This window comes from Capra hircus, chromosome 19, assembly GCF_001704415.2.
Source record: "Capra hircus breed San Clemente chromosome 19, ASM170441v1, whole genome shotgun sequence".
Taxonomy (NCBI): domain Eukaryota; kingdom Metazoa; phylum Chordata; class Mammalia; order Artiodactyla; family Bovidae; genus Capra; species Capra hircus.
Window position 1 is genome coordinate 14049057 of NC_030826.1, and position 24932 is coordinate 14073988.

At 44.9% G+C, this 24932-nt stretch overlaps 1 protein-coding gene across 1 annotated transcript; it reads left to right on the forward strand.

The window, feature by feature from the left end:
- On the forward strand, window positions 17800-23550 carry LOC102170772 (regakine-1). Its single transcript, XM_005701408.3, has 3 exons — window positions 17800-18142; window positions 22824-22938; window positions 23167-23550. Exons 1-3 carry the CDS (start codon window positions 18073-18075, stop codon window positions 23297-23299), a joined length of 318 nt encoding a protein of 105 aa, XP_005701465.2. The 5' UTR covers window positions 17800-18072; the 3' UTR covers window positions 23300-23550.

Here is a 24932-nt window from a genome sequence, read left to right on the forward strand (position 1 = left end):
GAGGATAAGAGCACACAGAGGCTGGAGCAGAGCATCTGTCGTCTGGGTGACTAGAATCTCAGAACGAGAGGAGAAATGGGAATTTGCTGTATGACTCAGGGAACTCAAACAGGAACTCTGTGACAATCCAGAAAGGGGCGGGGGAGGCGGTGGATAGAGAGAGAAATGGGAAGGAGGTTCAGGAGGGAGGCGGCACGAGTGTAATTATGGCTGACTCTTATTGATGTTTAACAGAAAACAAGCTTCTGTAAAGCAATTACCCTTCAATTAAGAAATAAAGTGAAAAAAAAAAAGAGAGGAGAGAGAATGAGATAGCAAGCAGATCTGAAGAGGTAACGGCTAACAGTTTTACAAAAGAGATGAAAGATATAATTCTGAAGATACAAGGAGGGAGGGCTTTATCCCCACTGCTATCAATGGGCCAGGTCCTGTATCAGCCACTCCTACCCTCAGTGCTAGCTGGAAAAGGAGAAATACCACTGATGCTGGTCCTGGTCTCACCAGCCAATCCTGATGGCTTGATGAATAGTGTGTTCTCTGGGACTTCCCATAGAATATAACGTGGATGGTCTTTCAGCCTCACGTGGTACATCTACTCCAGCATGCCCACTTCCACGGTCATTTTCATCCCTTCCTTCTCCATCTCTCATGCAATTCAAATATTTTAAGTTCACTCCACATGAGTCATTGATTTCTCCAGGATTCTGGAGCTTTCCTGGCTACAAAATTACACCAACCTCTGGGATCCTTACCAGGAAGTAATAGCCTATATCCAGAAAGAGTTCTCCTAAGTCAATAAGTTCCCCCTAATCCATTCTTGTGTTCCAGCTTCCTTGATCAAGCCCCCTCAAAATCCAGACCCAAGGTACTCTCCTAGCTCAGGCTGGTATACGCGTGCTATATTTTGCTGTTTCTTTGGAGTTTAGTCCCTTTCCTCTCTTATCAGAAATATAATTTACTGACATGAGAAGACTATTTAACAAAAATATATGGAAAATATGAATGGTCCTATATCTATTAAGGAAATAACATCAGTAATTTAAATGCTTTGCAAAAAAAGAAATAATCTTCATACCTAGTTGGCTTCTAAAGCACATCTGGCTTCAAACATTTATTGACAAGAGAATGGAGAAAGAATAATCTTTTTAACAAATGGTGCCAGAGAAACTAGACATCCATAGACCAAAACAAACAAAACAAAACAAAGACATCTTCACCTTCACACCTTACACACAAGAATTAACTCAAAATGGATCATGGACTTAAATATAAAGCCACAAAACTTTTAGGGGAAAAAAAATGAGAAAATCTTCTGGACCTAAGACAAAGCAAAACGTTCTCAGATTTGACATCCAAAACACAACCCATAGAAGGGAAGATCTACAAATTGGACCTCACCAATTTTAAACTTTTGTTCTTCAAAAGACCCTATGAAGAAGATGAAAAGACAAACAACAGAAAGGGAGAAAAGTCTGCAAATCACATGTTTTACAAAGCACTTATATTTTGAATATATAAAGAACACTCAAATCTTAACATTAAACAAACAAAACGAACAATCCAACTGGAAAATGGATCAAAGTCATGAACAGACATTTCAGTGAAGGATATATACAGATGGCCAATAAGCAGTGATGGTGTGATTGTGTTTTTTTAATCTTTATTTTTTTGAGATATAGACTGAAGTAGTGCGGTTGACAGAATAATGACCCCTCTCTCAAAGAGGGCACTCTGGAATCTCTGGAAACTGTGACTATGTTACATTACACAGCACTGAGGAATTAAAATAGCCTTCAACTGATTTTGAGATAAGGAGATTACCCTGGGTTATCTGTATGACCCAGTGTCATCTCAAGGATCCTCCTAAGGACAGCAGGAGTGTCAGTGTCTGAGTGATGCAATGTGAGGAAGACCTGAAGGGCCACTACTGGCTACAGGTAAGGAACGTGGCGAAGTCAAAAAAGGCAAGAAAATGGATCATCCCTGTGTGTGCACGCTAAGTTGCTTCACTTGTGTCCAATTCTTTGCAACTCTATGGACTGTAGCCCGCCAGGCTCCTCTGTCCATGGGGATTCTCCAGGCAAGAATACTGGAGTGACTGCCATTTCTTTCTCCAGGGGATCCTCTCAATCCAGAGATCCAACACGCATCCTTCGTGTCTCCTGCATTGGCAGGCAGGTTCTTTACCGCTAGCATCACCTGGGAAGCCCCAAATAGCAGAGGAGGGCATCCCTCCAAAAAGGAAGGAATCTTTGCAGATACCTTGATTTTAACCCAGTGAGACTCATTTCAGACTTCTGACCTCCAGAAATGTAGGAGAATACATTTGAATTGTTTTACACCACTAAGTTTGGGGTCATTTGTTACAGCAGCAACAAAAAGCTAATACAACGGAATCACTGTGCTGTACACCTGAAACTTACATGATACAGTGAATCAATTCTACTTAAATTTTTTAATAAATAAAAATAAGAAGCTAATACAAATACTTATAGATAAAATGATACTATAGTGGTTTTAGAACATGACCAAGATTTCTTTGACACTCCTCTCATGCAGAAACAGGGATCTAGGTCCCCTCTCCTTGAATCTGATCAGGCTTGTGACTGCTTTGACCAGTTGATTATGGTAAAAGAGATACAATAGGACTTCCGTGACTAAGTCATAAAAAGCCAGGCAGCTTCTACCTTATTCACCTGGAACACTCATCTTTGACCCCTAAGACTGCCATCTAGAAGGGCCATATGTACACAACTCCAGTGAAATTCCCAGCCCAGGCACCACATGTGACCGAGGAGGCCGTCTTAGAAGTGGATCTGCCAGCCCAGATGGTGAGGGCTATTTCTGACTTGGACTGCTGGTGGCGTCATCGTTGATATCACATCTGTGTGGTCAGATCAGTTGTGAAAGAACATCAGCACCTTCTGCTCTGGGGGGAGCAGCAGTCAGCACACACTTCACAGATCTATCTGTCCTCGAAGGAGGCCTGCTGCAATACCAGCTCCTGGCCACCCTCTAACTAGGAAATCATTTCTTCAGAGGAACCTCAAAGAACAAGCAATTTCACCAGAAGTGTTTCCAACCAATGGAGAAACTGAGATAGTCATGCAGATACTCTGCACACCCCTCTGTTAACCAAAGGCTGTTGACAGCCCTGGGTTGTGCAACTGACAGCGTGACGCCAACACTGTGATTAAAATATCCCCCTCCAGTCACCCCCAGTTTTTGTCTTCAATGCATGAGGTTTTCTCTCTATAAAGAAAAAATGGCAATGGCTTGAACTCAAGAAGGAAGTCACTCTTTCCAGAGAGTCCAGGCTATCATATTCTACCAACTGGTTCAGAAAGGAAGAGCAAGGGAGGTTAATTTTACTTTATAGATGAGATAATTGAGACCAAATTTACTGAATAATTGGCAAGAGACATACTCCAGGTCTATTTATTTCTCACTGGGCCAGTTAAGTTCAGATTCATGTTAGTTATGCGCCAAAGTCCTGTTGTCTTGGTGACGTAAGAGATAGCCCAGGTTTGATCCCTGTTATTTCTAGTGACATCATGGGCTAAATGAAATTCCCTCCCTGCAGAGATGGTAGGTCAGATAAGGCATTTTCCTGTACTGGTTCATTTAGTCCTCAAAATATTACTACTGATGCACCCCCAGTTGATAGAGGAGGAAACGAAAGTTCAGAGAGTTTAGGTTAACTTCCTTATGGCTGTGCTGCTAGCAATGCTGTGTCGTTAGTAATGCTGGATAAACCTGGGTCCATCCATGTCCCATGCTCTTAACCATCAGATCCCTGTCTCTCAAGGTGTGGTTCCACCTGAAACAGTTTTAACCGGACATTCCCTGTTTCATGATTTCCTGTTTCAGTTGATACTCTGCTTGCAGCTGGCCAAGAGATCATCCTCTTGGGTGGTCAAAGGTAAGATGATTCAAGTCCCTCTCCCCACTATGGCAGCTTGGCTTTATGCTTGCTTATCAAACAAAAGTCAGAGTGCAGGCGAAGGCTCTCTGCCATCCCTCTCCATTCTCCTACCCCTACTCAGGTACATTCAGGGCACATCAGCAAATATATTGTCTATGTTGAATCTACCTAGGTTTTGAGACGACTCCCTCTATCCTTCATGGCACCTCCAATCTCTTCAAATATTTCCCTTGGTCTTCTCTCATCTGCATTTATGCGAGTGGTGAAGCAATAACATTCCCTGGCCGAGGCCATGATTCTCTCCCCCTCTCTTCAATCTCTGGCTCCCGTAGTCTGGAAGGGTAAAAAGAGATACAGGGATAGTCCTGCCATCTACAGGCGATATTGTCTCTGGAAGGGATATATAGAATTTTCTTTTGGGGGTGAGACAACAGTTTTTTGCAGGATAAATTCCCAACCAACATCTTATTAAATTGCATAGAAAATTTCAGGAAGATGGAGAGCAGTGACACCGCCTAGTGCTGGAAAACAGAGGAGAAGAATTACTCGTAAGGTTACAGCAGAACTGCGCAACTTAGGCAATCACAAGTACGGCCCCAATTTTAGGAAAGATGTATTCGACTTGTGTAATGGTTAATATTCTTCACATATCAAAAATTTAGAAAAATAACAAGCACGTTACATACCTAACTGTATAGAACACGCAATTTTGCTTTTAAAAGAATTTAAAAATTGTCCTTTTCCTTTTCTCAGTATTTTTCCTTACTACTGTTAGTCCATCTAGGGGAGGTTTGATGGCGCTGAATATAGCAGGTAGCCAGGGAGCTTGGGGTGCAAATGAAGAGTGAACTCCATGCCACATTCTCCCATCTCCAGACAAGGTCATGGCTCCATCTGCATCAGAACATTTACATTTACTTCCTCAGACATCTCACTATTTTTTCTCTTATGTCCAAACGTGTACGCAAATGTTTGTACACGTTTTATTCAAATACCCCCAAGTTTCATTCCAAATAGAACTCAAATATCTTTCAAGTGGTGGATGGATAAACAAACTGTGGTGCCGTTATTCTGCTATAACATGAAACATACATTCTTAAAAATCAGTGAAATGTGGGAAATTGTACAATAAAAACCATAGGGCTTCAGGGAAATGGGGTTGGGACACAACACTCAAACACTTCCTCAGTGATACAACAGAAAAACTAGGGCTCTAACAAAATAATAGCACGACTTTATATATGTGAAATAGTATCCGTAAATACTACAGTAAATATGACACTTGGGAAAAAAACCCAAAGTTTGCTGGTGGAGGTGAGAGTCAGGGGGGTGCAGCTTGTAAGTTATTGTGAAGCGGTAGAAGGAGGGTTGTCTAAAATCAGAAACTTGTCATTTGAGCTGTGGATGGGTATGGCTCGTAACATGCGCAATGAACTGAGGCAGATGGTAGGCGTTTGAGCGTGCGTGTGCGTAATATATACCTATGCATGTGTGTATATATACCTATGAGGCCTGTTCACCTAGTGTTTTTCATGAATAAAATCACATGTAAGCAAGTGGAATAACTTGTTTTATGCTCAAATTGTTTCCTAAATGTGTCAATCATATTAGAATAAATTCACATTTTCTAAAGAAGTATTATAGCAGAACTGACTATACATTCACACAGTGGTATATCACTCAGCAACAAAAAGGAGTCAACTACTGATTCATGCAAAAATATGGATACATGTCAGGAGCATAACATTAAGAATCCAAACTGAAAAGGCTACATATTGAATTATTCCACTAGGATGAAATTATAAGGACAGAAATCTCATCAGTGACCAGTGTGAATTAAGAGACGGGAATTTCATCAGAGACACGGAAAACCTTTCAAAGGGATCAAAGAGGAATGTTAAAAATGAAAAATAAGATCTTATAAGTGAAGGGGACGTTAGCTAGGCTAGCAGCAGACTAGACAGAGCAAAGAACCAGCAGACTTGAAGATGGATCAATAGAAAATATCTAATTAAGACACCAAAAGTGAAAAAATGCTGAAAATGAGAAGGGTGCATCCAAGATATGCAGGAAAGTACCCAATAAAGAAATAAATATGTGTGTTTAATGGAGTATCAGAAAGGCTGAGAGAATTAGGAAGAAAAAAGAGTCGAAGACATTAAACTACAGATCCACAAGGCTCAGGCGCCCCAAGCAAGATAAGCACAAAAAAAGACAGCAGGGAAGCGTGATAAAATCAGCTTCAGAAAATGCAAATACAGCACACATGTTCATGTGCACATGGGGCATTCACCAAGACACACTGTATCTGGGCCAAGAAACAAGTCCAAATAAATATCCAAGAATTAAAATAACACAGAGCATATTCTCTGACCATAGTAGAATCAATTGCATCTGATTGATCTAATTAGAAATCAATAACAATAAAATATATAATAAACACTCAAATATTTGGAAATAAAGAATGCAATTCTAAATTACTCATGGGGCAAAGATAAAAATCACAAGAGAAACAAGATGGTGTGATCACTCATCTAGAACCAGACATCTTGGAATGTGAAGTCAAGTGGGCCTTAGGGAGCATCACTACGAACAAAGCTACTGGAGGTGATGGAATTCCAGTTGAGCTATTTCAAATCCTGAAAGATGATGCTGTGAAAGTGATGCACTCAATATGCCAGCAAATTTGGAAAACTCAGCAGCGGCCACAGGACTGGAAAAGGTCAGTTTTCATTCCAATCCCAAAGAAAGGCAATGCCAAAGAATGCTCGAACTACCGCACAATTGCGCTCATCTCACACGCTAGTAAAGTAATGCTCAAAATTCTCCAAGCCAGGCTTCAACAATACGTGAACTGTGAACTTCCTGATATTCAAGCTGGTTTTAGAAAAGGCAGAGGAACCAGAGATCAAATTGCCAACATCCGCTGGATCATGGAAAAAGCAAGAGAGTTCCAAAAAAAACATCTATTTCTGCTTTATTGACTATGCCAAAGCCTTTGACTGTGTGGATCACAATAAACTGTGGAAAATTCTGAGAGAGATGGGAATTCCAAACCACCTAACCTGTCTCTTGAGAAATCTGTATGCAGGCCAGGAAGCAACAGTTAGAACTGGGCATGGAACAACAGACTGGTTCCAAATAGGAAAAGGAGTTCGTCAAGGCTGTATATTGTCACCTTGCTTATTTAACTTATATGCAAAGTACATCATGAGAAACACTGGGCTGGAAGAAGCACAAGCTGGAATCAAGATTGCCGGGAGGAATATCAATAACCTCAGATATGCAGATGACACCACCTTTATGGCAGAAAGTGAAGAGGAACTAAAGAGCCTCTTGATGAAAGTGAAAGAGGAGAGTGAAAAAGTTGGCTTAAAGCTCAACATTCAGAAAACGAAGATCATGGCATCTGGTCCCATCACTCCATGGGAAATAGATGGAGAAACAGTGGAAACAGTGTCAGACTATTTTTGGGGGGCTCCAAAATCACTGCAGATGGTGACTGCACCCATGAAATTAAAAGACTCTTACTCCTTGGAAGAAAAGTTATGACCAACCTAGATAGCATATTCAAAAGCAGAGACATTGGCCGTCTAGTCAAGACTATGGTTTTTCCAGTAGTCATGTATGGATGTGAGAGCTGGACTGTGAAGAAAGCTGAGCACCGAAGAATTGATGCTTTTGAACTGTGGTGTTGGAGAAGACTCTTGAGAGTCCCTTGACTGCAAGGAGATCCAATCAGTCCATTCTGAAGGAGATCAGCCCTGGGATTTCTTTGGAAGAAATGATGCTAAAGCTGAAACTCCAGTACATTGGTCACCTCGTGCAAAGAGTTGACTCATTGGAAAAGACTGTGATGCTGGGAGGGATTGGGGGCAGGAGAAGAAGGGGACGACCGAGGATGAGATGGCTGGATGGCATCACGGACTCAATGGACGTGAGTCTGAGTGAACTCCAGGAGAATTGGTGATGGACAGGGAGGCCTGGCATGCTGCGATTCCTGGGGTCGCAAAGAGTCGGACACGACTAAGTGACTGAAGTGAACTGAACGGAAAAACCTGTCGTTTTGAAGCTAAAGCAGACCTAAAAAAATATTAGAGCTTTTAATATTTCTATTCAAAAACCAGAAAGATATAGAAAAATTTTATCAAACCAGCAATATTTATTGACTATGTGTACCCAGTTGTGGATGCTGGATTTGGAAAGAATGAAGTTGGCCTTCCTCCCATCCTCCTGTGTGTCTCCCTCTGAATTTCATTAAATATTAAATTTGAGAAGTATTAATAATAGAGAGGACGTAGAACTACTGATACCCACATGCCACCGCTGGCGCTGTGACCAGGTCCTGTGGTTCTGGAAAATGCTGTTGTCATCCTGTATAGTAAAAGTGTTACCAAAAGAGTATCTGGGGTCCAGCTGCTCACTGCTCAAAAGCCAATAAACAGGCCAGGTGGGTGGAAAGGAAAGCTTACTTTATTTCAGATCCTGGCAAATGTGTGCAGGGAGACGGGGCTAGGCAGACATCTGTCCAAAGGCTGACTCCCCATCACCGGCAACCAGTAGGGCAAGAGCTCTTATATTCAGAAGGAGGGGGCTATATGTAGAAACAGCACAGTCAGCTCTGACAGTCATCTTCAGATTGGTCATCGGTGGTGCGGCCAACGTCATCTTGGTTGTTTTAGGTACAGTTAATCTTCAGCTCCAGGGGCAGTTTGTTTCCACTTCTTTGAGGTCAGTTCTCAGAATTGTGGCAGCTTACATGGTGGGGGTACAGTTTGGTCATCATGAAACTGAAGTCTTCCATGTGGGGTTTCAGTATCCATAAGGTAGCTCACAGGATATGGTTCAAAATATCAGCTACAGTTGTTGAGAAGGAACTTAACTGTGCTTAGTGACTACATTATTATTATTTGGTCTCCTTTGACAGTTTCCCTCTGTTTTTGCATTTCTCATTTCTCTAATTAAACTCATTCTTTGACTAAAGTTTTCCACAAACAAAAGGCAGCAAAGAACATGGGTGGGAGCAATGACCTTAGGGTCCTACTCCATTTCAAAAGTGTGCTTATCCAAGGACCTAGCATGCTGCTGCTGCTAGGTCACTTCAGTCATGTCCAACTCTGTGCGACCCCATGGACAGCAGCCCACCAAGCTCCCTCGTCCCTGGGATTCTCCAGGCAAGAACACTGGAGTGGGTTGCCATTTCCTTCTCCAATGCATGAAAGTGAAAAGTGAAAGTGAAGTCGCTCAGTCATGAACGACTCTTAGCGAGCCCATGGACTGCAACCCACCAGGCTCCTCCGTCCATAGGATCTTCCAGGCAAGAGTACTGGAGTGGGGTGCCATTGCCTTCTCCAAGGACCTAGCATACCTGCTCCTAAATACATCCCCCAAATACCCTTGCACATGTACGCTGGGGAATATGCACAAGAATACTCACGGCAGCCCTGTTGGCATTAGCAGAAAGAAATTAATAAAATCAATTACTAACAAAAATTTAAATGGGAAAATGAAAAATACATTATGATATATTCACATACTGAAATACCTCCAGGAGTGAAAGAAAATGTACTACAGCTAGACACAGTAATATGGGTGAATTTTCAGAAGCATAATGTTGAGAAAAAATGCTATGAGAGAATATATATAATGATTCTACTCATATAAAGTTCAAAAATATACAAAACTAAAACTAGATTAAGATTCACGTACACTTGGTGAAACTGCAATAGGGAAGAAACTTTGCATTCTCACACAAGTTAATCACTAAAGGGATATTGCTTATAAGCTTAAATTATGCACAATGACCCATCTTTGGGATCCCTGGCTCCCATGTCATGATCATCAAGCTAAAATACCTTTGTTTATCTCATAGGAAACTTCCAGACCATGCCCCACCTGTGAATGGCTGCCAGACAGGAGAAATTAACACACCTCCTCCGGAGTCTGACCAGAACCAGTACCTTACTCCCTCCCCTTTTAGTGTAAAAGAAGGCTGAATTCTAACTCAGGAAAATGGTTCACTGGTCCACAGTCTTCTCCTTCTGTGGGTTTTCTGCGCAAATCACTATTCCTTGCCCTAGCAACTTGTCTCTTGATTAATTGGCCCATTTGGGGTAAGCAGTACAAGCTTGGACTTGGTAATAAAATCACAGAAAAAGCAAGAGGATAGCATAGACTATGTTTGGAAGAGAGATTGTTTGGAGGAAAAGGGGAAAGGGACAGAACTGCAGAGGGCCACATGGGGTAGTGGGTGCAGGGATGCTTGTCATGCTGTTTTTCTTCATTCTCAATCTTTGTTTTGTGCCTCTGTGTGTGTGCGCGTGTGTGTGTGTGTGTGTGTGTGTGCGTGTGACCAGTTGTGTCCTACTATTTGAGACTCCATGGACTATAGCCTGCCAGACTCCTCTGTCTATGGAGTTCTCCAGGCAAGAATACTGGAGTGGGTAGCCATTCCCTTCTCCAGGGGATCTTCCCAACCCAGGGATCAAGCCCACATCTCCTGCACTGCAGGCAGATATCTGGAGCCACCAGGGAAGCCCTGTTTAGTGCCCACTCAATGATAAATAAAAGCAATTATAGAGCCATAACAATCAGGTTATAGAAAAGGACATTTAGTAGGACCCCATTTTTTGTTTAAAGGTATATGTATTTAATGCATATGATTATATATAGAAAAATGACTAGAAAAGTGCACATCAAAACATGACTAGTACTAGACAATGAGTTTTTTCTTATAGTTTAATTTTCTTAAAAAGTCTGTAAGAATTACGCACCATTTTTCTTAAAAAATTACGTTCAGCCACATATAGAATTTTATAATGAAATGATATTGCTCCCAATACATCAAAGCACAGGCTATGAAACTGATATTTCTGTGTATGATCCCAGCTCAGAGAAAGCATTCAGAGACAAAAGAAAAAGATACATCTAAAAGTGATACTGTGTGCCCACATAGAATTTGTTTAATTCATTTCACTTACGTATTTTCTAAGCTCCTTCATAGTACTACTTTTTCAATAATAAATCATGATGAAAGCTTTTTGTTTGCCTCGTTTTAAGAAGGATGAGCCAGGGAATTCTCTGGTGGTCCAGTGGTTAGGGCTCTGCTCTCTCACTGTGGAGGCCCCGGGTTCAATAGCTGGCTGGGGAACTAAGATCCCACAAGCTGTGCAGCATGGCCCCCAAAGAGAAGAAGAATGCACCAAAAGCCTACTGCTTACTTAAGCTTTCAGAGGACTCTGCATCTTGCTCATGGCTTAATCTCTGGTGCCTAGAAGTGCTCTACTCACAGGATGCATTCAATAATTATCTACAGAAAAAATGAAAGAGTAAACGAGTGAATTGATGAATAAACAGGTGGAACGGATAAAGCACAATACTTGGTCTCGAATATTTATTTGTCCCTTCTCTGTCCATTTCTTCCTGTGTCCACTGCAGTCGAAAAGGGCATAATTTCCATGGATGAGAAGAAATTGAAGCCCAAGATGGGTAGGAGATTGTATGGTGTTTCATTCCTTGGCTTGGATGAAGTCCTTTCCAGCAGCCCGGACACCTTACAGACTGATCATCTTTGTGGATTCTTAGGAGGCAGGGAGGTTGTAGAATATAAGAGGAACAAACAGCAACCGAGTTTCCAAAAAAAGGAAGTGGAAAGAAGAGGGATTCCACGAACCTGAGAGGGGTCATCCACTCTGTTAAGGGTAAGATTCTATTCTTTTGCAATTCTTGATAAGAAATCCTTTGTTGGCACTTTGAAAAGGAAGTGTACACTGCAAGTCAGCATGGGTGCAGCTAGGGCAAGTGAGGCTGGACCAACTTCACTTCCTTCTCTGGCAGCAATGAACTGCTGAGGAACCGTGGGCTGGAAAAAGCTGTGAGCAAAGGCTCTGGTCTCCAGCATTTAATAAATTTTCTCCAGCTAGGAAAACGGTAAAACTCAGGAAACTAATGTACTGTCTACTGTGGGCTGGCACATTATCCCATGTGCCAGTGCAAAAAAACAAAAACTTTAACCCCCAAAAGTTACCCAGCCTTAATCCTCCCCGGGCCTCCTGCCTCACTCCAGCCCTTCTTTTCTGAGTAGAGAAGTAGGGTCAGTTATGCAAGAATAAATCTTCAGGAGGAGGGTGCATGCTGCTTACAAAAGCATGGAAGGCAGATATCTGAGTGTTACCAGGAACTTAGATTCAAGAGTCCGAAGCTGGCACAGGGATGCAAGCGGTGATACGAATGAATCAGCTTCTCCCCTCCTCCTGCCCACATGTGTCCCCCACTTCCCCCACATCTGATGCTCTGCTCACCAAGGGACAAAGGCCAGTGTCGGCCACCTGCCCCATCCTGGAGCACACCCAGGAGCCCACAGTCAGCAGGGAGGACAAAGGCAGCCATCAGAGGCATCCACTACATGTGTCTCCATCTTTCCGAATGTAAAAAGAACCGGGAGAGGCCCTGCTCCCCGCTGGGCTCTGGTTTGCTGGGAGAAATCAGGCAGCTCAGACCCTCTCCATCCATCTACAGGGGGTAGACGGAAGTCTCAGGGGGAGGAATCCACAGTCTTCTCTTCCTGTTTTCCCTTAAAGCAACTGACAAGAGCTCTTGTTACATCCACCCACCTGTTCTCCAGGATACAGCTACATTCAGGGCCCACGTGGATGAAATGGAAAGTAAACTGTCGAGTGACCAGACAGAAAGGACCTGGACAATGGCCCTCACCTCGCTTCTCTTCAGTCCCCTACTCATCTGGCTATTCCTCAAATGCCCCAAACCCATTCCTCCTCTAGGTCTTGGCCTTGCTGTTCCTACTCCTAGGACGCACCTCCTCCAGTCTCCCCCGAGCAAGTCTGGCTCATCCTCAACAAGCCAGCCCCAGCAGAAGTGACACTCCCTCTGAAGAGGCTCCCCTTGTTGGCTTGTTAAGCAACCTCCACTCGACCCTCGGGTCTATCAGAACACCTTGGGTTATCCTCTTCCTAACTTTTAACTCCATCTCCTACTCCCTGTTTGTCTGATTCTCCGCTATAATTTGAGCATCTAAAAAGCAGAAGCCTTCTTTTCTTGTCTGCCTTAGTATCCCCAGGTTACAGAAAGTATCTGGCATGGAGAAGAATTTCAGTAAAGATCAGTTCAGTTCAGTCGCTCAGTCATGTCCGACTCTGCGATTCCATGGACTGCAGCACACCAGTCTTCCCTGTCCATCACCAACTCCCAGAGCTTGCTCAGACTCAAGTCCATTGAATCAGTGATGCCATCCAACTGTCTCATCCTCTGTCATCCCCTTCCTCCTGCCTTCAATTTTTCCCAGCATCAGGGTCCTTTCCAATGAGCCAGCTCTTCACATCAGGTGGCCAAAGTACTGGAGTTTCAGCTTCAGCATCAGTCCTTCCAATGAATATTCAGGACTGATTTCATTTAGGATGGATTGGTTGGATCTCCTTGCAGCCCAAGGGACTCTCAAGAGTCTTCTCCAACACCACAGTTCAAAAGCATCAATTTTTTTAACACTCAGCTTTCTTTACAGTCCAACTCTCACATCCATACATAACAAGTGGAAAAACCATAGCTTTGACTAGATGGACATTTGTTGACAAAGTAATGTCTCTGCTTTTCAATATGCTATCTAGGTTGGTCATAACTTTTCTTCCAAGAAGTAAGTGTCTTTTTATATCATGGCTGCAGTCACCATCTGCAGTGATTTTGGAGTCCCCCCAAAAATAGTCTGACACTGTTTCCACTGTTTCTCCATCTATTTGCCATGAAGTGATGGGACCAGATGCCATGATCTTCATTTTCTGAATGTTGAGCTTTAAGCCAACTTTTTCACTCTCCTCTTTCACTTTCATCAAGAAGCTCTTTAGTTCTTCTTCACTTTCTGCCATAAGGGTGGTGTCATCTGCATATCTGAAGTTATTGATATTTCTCCTGGCAATCTTGATTCCAGCTTGTGCTTCATCCAGCCCAGCATTTCTCATGATGTACTCTGCATATAAGTTAAATGAGCAGGGTGACAATATACAGCCTTGACGTACTCCTTTCCCAATTTGGAACCAGTCTGTTGTTCCATGTCCGGTTCTAACTGCTGCTTGCTGACATGTGTACAGATTTCTCAAGAGGCAGGTCAGATAGTCTGGTATTCCCATCTCTTGCAGAATTTTCCAGTTTGTTGTGATCCACACAGTCAAAGGCTCTGGCATAGTCAATAAAGCAGAAGTAGATGTTTTCCTGGAACTCTCTTGCTCTTTTGATGATCCAGCAGATGCTGGCAATTTGATCTCTGGTACCTCTGCCTTTTCTAAATCCAGCTTGAACATCTGAAAGTTCACGGTTCACATATTGTTGAAGCCTGGCTTGGAGAACTTTAAACATCACTTTGCTAGTGTGTGAGATGAGTGCAATTGTGCGGTAGTTTGAGCATTCTTTGGCATTGCCTTTCTTTGGGATTGGAATGAAAACTGACCTTTTCAGTCCTGTGGCCATTGCTGAGTTTTCCAAATTTGCTGGCATATTGAGTGAAGCACTTTGACAGCATCATCTTTCAGGATTTGAAAGAGCTCAACTGGAATTCCATCCCCTAAGCTTGTTTTGTTCATAGTGATGCTTTCTAAGGCCCACTTGTCTTCACACTCCAGAACAGCTGGCTCTAGATGAGTGATCATATCATCGTGGTTATCTGGGTCATGAAGATCCTTTTTGTACAGTTCTGTGTATTCTTGCCACCTCTTCTTAATAACTTCTGATTCTGTTAGGTCCATACCAATTCTGTCCTTTATTGTGCTCATCTTCGCATGAGATGTTCCCTTGGTATATCTAATTTTCTTGAAGAGATCTCTAGTCTTTCCCATTCTGTTGTTTTCCTCTATTTCTTTGCACTGATCACCGAGGAAGGCTTTCTTATCTCTCCTTGCTATTCTTTGAAACTGCATTCAGATGCGTATATCTTTCCTTTTCTCCTTCGCCTTTCACATGTTTTCTTTTCTCAGCTATTTGTAAGGCCCACTCGGACAATCATTTTGCCTTTTTGCATTTCTTTTTCTTGAGGGTGGTCTTGATCACTGCCTTCTGTACAGTGTCATGAATCTCCATCCATAGTTCTTCAGGCACTCTATCTATCAGATCTAATCCCTTCAATCTATTTCTCACTTCCACTGTATAATCATGAGGGACATGATTTAGCTCATACTTGAATAGTCTAGTGGTTTTCCCTACTTTCTTCAATTTAAGTCTGAATTTGGCAATAAGGAGTTCATGATCTGAGCCACAGTCAGCTCCCAGTCTTGTTTTTGCTGACTGTATACAGCTTCTCCATCTATGGCTGCAAAGAATATAATCAATGTGATTTTGGTGTTGACTATCTGGTGAGTGGTCAATCAATGTTAACCATTTATCTGTTTATCTTTAATCAGTAAACACAGATTAAAAATTAAATTAAAAAATAATTTTAAAAATTAAAATAAAAAATAAGGTTAAATTTTTAAACTTTACTGAATGAGTGAACCTCAGTGCTCAGGAAGGTCTCAATGAGGACACCTAAGGGAGATTTCACTCACTTCCATTGTTAGGTTACACACACCCTTCAGAAAGCATGCAAAGCTTTACAGGGTTAATGAAATTACTCAAAAGTTCCCATAGCTTGTAAGTGGTGGACTCTGGGACCTAAAACAATGCCTCAGACTAGATCCAAAGTTTCTGCTCTTTCCATTAGAACAGGGGGTTAATGTTTTTGCCTTTTAGTGGGAAACTCTCTTTTTTTGGACAACAAACTGGAATCCTACTATGTACAACTGATAAAACACAGGTGCTTAATACCACGAACTACCACCCCACATCATTAGTTGGCTACTCTCAATGATACAGGAAATAACAGTCCCAAATCCCAGGAACCTTCTTTAGTTCAGTTCAGTTCAGTCACTCAGTTGTGTCCAACTCTTTGAGACCCCATGGACTGCAGCACCCCAGGCCTCCCTGTCCATCACCAGCTCCTGGAGTTCACTCAAACTCATATCCATTGAGTCGGTAATGCCATACCCATCTCATCCTCTGTTGTCCCTTCTCCTCTCGCCTTCAATCTTTCCCTGCATCAGGGTCTTTTCCAATGAGTCAGCTCTTCGCATAAGGTGGCCAAGGGTTGGAGTTTCAGTTTCAACATCAGTCCTTCCAATGAACATCCAGGACTGATTTCCTGTAGGATGGACTGGTTGGATCTCCTTGCAGTCCAAGGGACTCTCAAGAGTCTTCTCCAACACCACAGTTCAAAGGCATCAATTTTTAGGCACTCAGCTTTCTTTATAGTCCAACTCTCACATCCATTCATGACTACTGGAAAAACCATAACCTTGACTAGACGGACCTTAGTTGGCAAAGTAATGTCTATGCTTTTTAATATGCTGTCTAGGTTGGTCATAACTTTTCTTCCAAGGAGTAAGCATCTTTTAATTTCATGGCTGCAGTCACCATCTGCAGTGATTTTGGAGCCCCAAAACATAAAGTCTCCCACTGTTTCCACTGTTTCTCCATCTATTTGCCATGAAGTGATGGGACCAGATGCCATGATCTTCGTTTTCTGAATGTTGAGCTTTAAGCCAATTTTTTTCATTCTCCTCTTTCACTTTCATCAAGAGGCTCTTTAGTTCTTCTCTTTCTGCCATAACGGTGGTGTCATCTGCATATCTGAAGTTATTGATATTTCTCCCAGCAATCTTGATTCTAGCTTGTGCTTCATCCAGCCTGGCGTTTCACATGATGTACTCTGCATATAAGTTAAATAAACAGGGAGACAGTATACAGCCTTGACATACTCCTTTCCCGGTTTGGAACCAGTCTGTTCCATGTCCAGTTTTAACTGTTGCTTCCAGACCTGTGTACAGATTTCTCAAGAGGCAGGTCAGATGGTCTGGTATTCCCATCTCTTTCAGAATTTTCCACAGTTTATTGTGATCCACACAGTCAAAGGCTTTGGCATAGTCAATAAAGCAGAAGTAGATGTTTTCCTGGAACGCTCTTGCTTTTTCGATGATCCAGTGGATGTTGGCAATTTGATCTCTGGTTCCTCTGCCTTTTCTAAAACCAGCTTGAACATCTGAAAATTCACAGTTCACATATTGTTGAAGCCTGGCTTGGAGAATTTTGAGCAGTACTTTACTAGCGTGTGAGATGAGTGCAATGCGCAGTAGTCTGAGCATTCTTTGGCATTGCCTTTCTTAGGGACTGGAATGAAAACTGACTTTTCCAGTCCTGTGGCCACTGTGGAGTTTTCCAGATTTGCTGGAACCCTCTTACCTAGGCAAACCAGGGTGGTTGGGACCTTCCATCTCAGTCACTAAACCATCCTGGCATCCTGAGAATGGCCCCTGCAGCACACACTTAGGGTGGCAAGACACAACTGTATTCTGTGGACAGCACTGTCCTGCCTCTGGCTCCCCCAGCTCAGTCCAGAAGAAACTGTCCCTCAGTCTTGTCCTGGAGGCTGGCCAGCCTGAGCAGAGAGCCCGGGCCCCTGCCTGGGTAGCTAAGGGTCTGATGAAGCTCCCTGGGCTGGGCAGGGGGCAGGGCCCTTCTGTTCCATGTAGGCAAAGGTTTCCAGTCCATCCTTGCTGGTGAGGCCCAGCCATCCCAGGACCCCCCTGGACCCTGCCCCCCCCCCCCACCAAGCCCCCATCAGGCCTGGGCCTTGTGCTCAGGGTGAACTTGTACTCACCCCTACATCCCTCTCTGGCGTCCAGCCAAAGCTGCTGATCCTGAGACAGTCACCCGGCCTCTGAGCTCACGGACCACCCCTGAGGTCAGACTCACCAAGGAGGCTTAACCAGGCTCCCAGGGGAGACCAGGAGAGGGGGGCCATTTCTGACACAGCTCCTGGTCTTCGGGCCTCCCCCACCACCACCCTCAAGACATCAGCCAAATGTGAAAGCCAGGGTCACTCTCTGTCTTCCTCTTTTCTTCGTCTAAATTGACTGAGTTCTCATAATTTACATATGTCATTGGTCACAATTCCAAAGAATCAAAACTGCCACACAAGCTTAAATTTTTGGATCTTGTGACTTCTGAGCAGCAACTTTTTATAAAGGAGGCTCAGAGCCCAGATTTCAAGGAGCCAGAGAACCCAGGAGTCCTCAGCCCAGCTCTGTTCCTGTTGCTGGTCAGCACCCAGAACCATGAGGGTCAGCCTGGCTGCCCTGGCCTTCCTCCTCACTCTTGCCATCCTGCACTCGGAGGCCAGTGAAGGTGAGCCTGCTACTCTCCCTGCTCTCAACAAAGAGAACACAGGGGCTGGAGACTGAAGGTGGGGGCGGGGCTGCAGTAAGGAGCTGTGGGTGGTCTGGAAAACGTGGTCTGGGGTTCCTGCAAAACAGACAGTGTCTTTCCTGAGGGTGTCTCCCCATATCCGGTCAGGGCTTACTTCTGCCTCCCCTGGGGTGGGGAAAACCTGCCTCTGAAAACAGCCTTCCTGGCCTTTGGTCCCCAGCCTCAAGAAGCTGACCCAGAGCCCTCTAGGTGTCTGCTCAGCTGCCTCCAGGCAGGAGCAGAATCTGGGCAACAGGAACCCACAAAGGATCATGCTTTCTTCACGGCTTAGATGGGGTTTGACCACCTTTGGATGGTTGCCAGCATTGAAAAACTGGAAACCTTAAAAATCCCTATTGCCCATTTCTTTCACAAATATGGAAGTCCAAGCAGACATGAGCCCCGAGTTTCCACAAGCTCACCTCCAACTGGGCCTGCCTCAGGGTCCCCACTGCCTACGACACCCAGCTGTCCACGTGGTCTCGGGGGAATTTGAGCCTGAGACACCCGGGTCAGCTTCCTTCCATTCCCTGCAAGACCTGTCCAGTGTTTATACAGCACAGAGTCGTGTACTGAGCTTTCAGTAAATACTTGTGCTACAGGAAGAGGAGGCCGCAGGTGACTGTGAAAGAGGCAGGGCTAAACCCCAGTGTCCTGACCCCCAGCTCACTGCCCTCAGCAGGCCTGCCTGCCTCTCTGCAGGGGCCTGGAGCCAGGGGCGAAGGCAGCGCAGAGGGACCTGGGAGGAGGCTTCCCAGGAAACAACTCTCCTGAGCTGAATTTCTTTTCTTTTTTTTTTTTTAAACTTTTATTTTTGTATTGGGATATAGATGACTAACAATGTTGTCACAGTTTCAGGTGAACAGGGAAGGGACTCAACCATACATATACACGCATCCATTCTCCCCCAAACTCTTCTCCCATCCACGTAACATTGAGCAGAGTTCCTTGTGCTCTACAGTAGGTCATTATTGGTTATCCATGTAAAATATAGCAGTGTGTACATGTCCATCTCAAACTCTCTAACTATCCCTTCCCCTATGCGTCCCTCCTGGCAACCGTAAGTTCATTCTCTGAGTCTGTGAGTCTCTGTTTTGTAAGTTCATTTGTATCGTTTATTTTTAGACTCCGAGTATAAGGGATATCATAGGGTATTTCTCCTCTGTGTGACTTACTTCACTTAGCATGTTGCTGTTGTTGCTGTTCATTCGCCCAGTCATGTCCAGCTCGTTGCGACCGCATGGACTGCAGCACGCCAGGCCTCCCTGTCCCTCACCATCTCCCAGAGTTTTCCCAAGTTCACTCAGTACTGCAATCTCTAAATCCATACACGTTGCTGCAAATGGTATCATTCCATTATTTTTAAAGGCTTAGTGATATTCCGCTGTATATATGTACCATCTCTTCTTTACCCATTTCTCTATCAATAGACACTTAAGTTTTGGCTGTTGTAAACAGCTCTCCTGAGCTGAATTTCAACTGAAATCAGAGACCAAACAATACTCCACACTAGGACTGTCGTCTGACATCCTGCTAGTTCAGTGGATGATGGCTGGTTTCCAATTTTGACTGTGAAAGAGCGTTTCACTGCTTTCCAATAATTTCAGTGATTGTCATATGACCTCTCATCTGCAAACGGGATCAGTGATAACTTCTCAAAGGGTGGTTGTGAGGAAGGGAAATGAGCCGCATCAGGAACTAAGCCCGGCACCAGGCCTGTGGTAGAGTCTCAGGGCACATCTTCCTCAACTCACGAGGGGGTTACCTCCCGATAAACGCACCGGAAATGGAAAATACAGGAAGCTGAAAATGCATATAGTGCACCTAACCTCCCAGACACCATAGCTTAGCCTTGCCCATCAGAACTCTCCTTAGCCGACAGTCAGGAAACATCATCCAACACAGGCCTATTTTATGATGGAATGCTGTCTAACACAGGTAATGTTTTTGAACACTGTCCTGAAAATGACCCACAGCGTGGTTGTCTGGGTCCAGACCGGTGGTAAGTGCGTCAGTATTGACCCCAGTGATCCCATGCCTGACCCGGAGCTGCAGCTGCTCTGCACAGCATCTCAAGAGAGGATTTATCCCGTGTGTACATAAAAAGCCGACTCTGTGCCACTCGCTCGGGCAACACGCTGGAAAGCACTGGGGGCAGAAGCAGATCCTCTCTCCCCGGGAGCCTGGGTCTGGAAGCTCTGCTCTGGCCAGCCTATGACCTTCTGTGTCTTGTTTAGTTTTCCTGACCCACAGCTTCCTCGTCTGTTTCATGGGGGTAATAAGGCCTTTATTGCACAAAACAATCATCGGTATAAAAATCAATTTGCATAGTAATTGCCACAAGGCTATTCATTGCCATTTCAAGGACAAAGGTTTGGAAAGGGTGGCTATCCTGCCTGGAGTCACACAGCTTTCAGGAAAAAAAAAGAATAAGGACAAGTTGAACTTTCCTGCCTCCTAGCCAAGGCCCTGCTCCTCTGAGCAAACATCCCGCTTCTAGCAGCACCCCTACCCCTACCCAGACCTGTGAGGGAGGGTCCTCTCAGATGCAGGGAACAGTCCCGCCCTGCTGTGGCCCACCCTGGACATCCACTAGCATTTTCATGTGGGAATTCTTCTCAGCATTTCTCAGGAAATTTTATGTTTTTCCTAAATTCCACGTCCCAAGAAAACTCAGTTGAGCAATTGGGGAAAACGGGCAAAAGTATTCTAATTCTCTTGATGGAATAAAGCTTAACATTCAACAGAGAGATGTCACTGACTTAAAGGAATTTGCTGACATCAGGCATGAAAGCAGGAAACATTGGCGCATGGAGTTAAGGTTAAGATCGGCATTGGGGGGGGGGGATGCGGACTGGAGCACAAATGGGAGGAGTGGTCTTCATCCAGCTTCTTGAGACCATTGCCCTGTTACACATGGCAGCTCACAGTTCTGTCTGCTGCTTAGAAATGCTAGTAAGTTTGTAAAATTCATACACCTTCACAATCGCTCAGCTGTGTCTGACTCTTTGCGACCCCATGGACTGTAGCCCACAGGCTCCTCTGTCCTTGGGGATTCTCCAGGCAAGAATAGTGGGGTGGGTTACGATGCCCTCCTCCATGGGATAGTCCCAACCCAGGGACTGAACCCAGGTCTCCTGCATTGCAGGCGGATTCTTTACCATCTGAGCCACCAAGGAAGCCCAATCATGTAAGAGGAAACCCAAAGAGAAAATGCATAAATGTCACAGAATACTAGGATATGAAACCAGAAACATTTGTTAGCATTTATATAAAAGCTAAATTAGCTAAAGCAGGGGACTTCCCCGGTGGTCCAGTGGTTAAGACTGCACACTTTCAATGAAAGGACACAGGTTTGATCCCTGGTCCAGGAACTAAGATTCCACGTGCTGTGTGGCCAGAATGCAATATCAATTTGAAGGAGAAAAACAAATTCAGGAGAAGCAGATCAGACATGTCCATCATGAAAATAGGAAATTAGCTCACATGAAGGAAGCATTTAGTACTCAAACTCCAATTGAAAATGCATTTAGACATACTTTCAACAGTTGGGCCAATCCAGTATGGAAAAAATGTTCTATGGAATTACTTGCTACAAAACAAAGGTAAAGACTACAAGCAATTTGCAATTGATGCTGCCTGTGTTTTAAATTTTATTTTTGAATGAGAAATTTAAATATTTTAAATAGTTGTTGCACTTTTCTTGATTTTTTAAATGATTTTCATTGGCCCTTTATTTTGTGTTAATGTTCCCATCTTTACATGTTTTTTATTATCAACTGTCTTTAGCTGCTAGAGAACATTAAATGTGTTACTGAGTTTATAATCTTGTCACCATACATAGAAACATCCTTTATTGTTACTTTGAATTTATTTTTATGGAAAATCTTTTTTTGGAAAAAAAAACCTTCATAGAAAAATGATTCACTGTTTACTGTGTAGTCACATCATTTTTAAAACATGAGAATAAAGTGTTATATATTTAAAAAATCACCTAACACAACACCGTAAATCAACTGTACTTCAAAATAAAATAAAACCTTAAAAATGAAAAAAATTAATATGTAGTACAACCTAAAATGATTTATATCTCATTTTTTTAAAAGATGAATATAGAATAATTCATGATCTGAGAATTTCCAGGAATTCTGATTTTTTTATTCCCGAATCCTGAGGACAACCAGAAATTTGAAACACTAGGACCACAGAGTCCCATCCCAGCCCTGGGGAGGGTCTGGGAGAAGAGGTTGTAAGGGGCTGGAGAGGCAGACCAGACGGAGGGAGGAAAGGACTTAGAGGACAGTTTCAGTGGGGATAGGGGGTGGTTGGGGGGGGGCCCCGCAAGGGAGCCTCCCTCATTGTCCAGTAGTTAAGACTCTGTGCTGCCAATGCAGGGTCCGCTGGTTCTATCCCTGGTCAAGGAACCGGGATCCCACATGCAGTGTGGCTTAGCCAAAAGATTTTTTTAAAGGTGGAGGGAGGAGGAAGACCAGGCCGTTTCCTGCCAGGTGTTCCTATCTCCTGTGTCCCTCCCCTCCTCAGGGACTGTGGGGAATGCACATAGAGGTCTAAGCTTTCTCATGGAGAAGCTTCCAGCATCTTACACTCCTCTACCTTGCAGAACCAGCTGATGACCTGCATGCCTGCTGTTTCACCTCGGTAACGAGGGCAATCCCACTCTCTTTCGTGAAAAATTATCAAAGGACCAGTGACCAGTGCACCCAGCCAGGGGTCATGTAAGTACAGCCCCCCAACAGTGGAAAGGGTGCAACCTCAAGAACCAGTAGGGCTGGGAGAGGGAAGGGGGGCGGGGGTCTCTAGGAACGGCGACAAGAGTGGGGTGGGGCGGGGGTGACACAGGAGGCAGCTGCTGGTGGGGGTCGGGGGAGAGGCTGGGGTGGTGCAACGGACTCTTCTTTGCCTGCCGACTCTCCATTTCTCATCTTCTCCTTCTTGCTCCTCAGCTTCCAGACCAGAAATGGGCGATTGATCTGTGCCGACCCAGGCCAGGCCTGGGTGCAGAAGTACATCAAATACCTGGACCAAAAGTCCAAGGGAGCTGGGAACAGTGGGACCTTCACAGTCGAGGGAAAATGAGAAGAAGCCACAGAGCCACCTCCCCTCCCCAACCAGCTCCCTCACCCCAGATGCGTCCTGGGCGAGTCCTGGCCCGAATGAAAGCCCGCACTTGCGTTTCTGGGCTCCTGCTCTGATGGTCTGCGCTCTCCTGAAGCTTCGCCGTGAAGCCCCGCCTTCTGGGGCCAGAGGAGACTGCGGCCTCCGGACCGCATCTGTCGTCCCCTTGCAGGAGCCCAGGTCTTGAAATAAATCCGTGCTGCAGAAGGGGACTGGTGGCTTGAATTGGTTCTCTCGCAGACAGCCTGGTCATTTCTTTGATTTTACAGACACTTCTATGTATTTACTGCGTATCTGGGGCCTTGTAAACATTTCAATAGGAGTAGATGTAAATAGTGGAATGATGGGGGTGTAGTTAGGTTCAGGAGGAGGACGAACAGTGACCCCAGTTCAGGGTCCTTAGACAAGGCGAACAGTGTGAATACAGACGACGGTGGGGAGACCCTCTGTTTGCCTGTACAGAGCTGAGGTGCACAGCAAACACACCTCGCCACTCCCTCGTCCAAGTGGGCAGAGCGGCTCATCCTTCTTAGAAAGCTCTTCCCCAGGTCTCTGCCACTCAAAACATTTACTTCTCTGTGCCTGCATCGACCACCTGTAAATAGCGTCCCCTTGTGCTCGCCCATCAAATCTGTGTTCTCCCCCAAAATCCATGCTCCATCCCCAATCCATGCACCCCAACACTGAAGTCCTACAGTCTCTTTAGATGCTGCCGGACCCTTATCCTTGATACCTGGGGTAAAATTGACCCTGGAAATGTGGCCATCCTCCCCACAACCTCCTCAACTAAAGACAGAGCCAGGTACATGGCAGTGCTCCATGGGCGTGAGGAGGAAAGGGAGGCAGGCAGGAGGCGGAGGCTGATGCCATTCTGGCCGTGCGTCACTGGACACAGACTGCAGAAGGGCCTCAGGGACACCAGTGTGGCCCAGCACACACCCTTCAACTCAGTCTTTGGGGGAAGGCATGCCATGGCTGTCAGCCTCAACCCTAAACTCCCATGGAGGAAGGATGCTCTTTGACCCCAGAGGTCAGAGGTCTCTGTCCATCCATGAGTTTAGTGGTGGGGAGTGGACGACCACCTACTGTCAGGGGCAAAGTCAGGAAATGAGCACAGTCTGTCCTCAGAGCCCACAGCTGCCCTGGCCAAGGCCATTTCCTCACTGGACGGCCCCCTCCTCTTCCAAACTCCAGTCCTTAGCATCCCTGTGCTCTTGAGCGCCCACAGTTCCCATTGGAAACCAGGTCTCTGCACCTCCATCCACACTGAAATGGGATGGAAGCTCAACTCTCAAAGCCAAAGGGACTGGAGTGAGTGAGGAGGTGAGGAGACCTGGGGTCTCTGGGAGGACGGGCACTGGGACTGCAGGGGCGAAGGGCAGGAAGGAGGTGGGCACAGCAGGGGCCCCTGACGACCTCTGCAGAACAGGCTCCGCAAGTGGCAAATCGTGGCCGTTCACCCCCGCTGCCAGGCAGGTCGGCTCTCCTCCTGAGTTACTGGGGTGCTCGGGCCTGTGAGGAGCTGGGTGGATACCGAGCGTCCCCTGAATGGGGAGCTATAACTACCGCGGCTGGGCTCCTTTTCCGAGCCCCC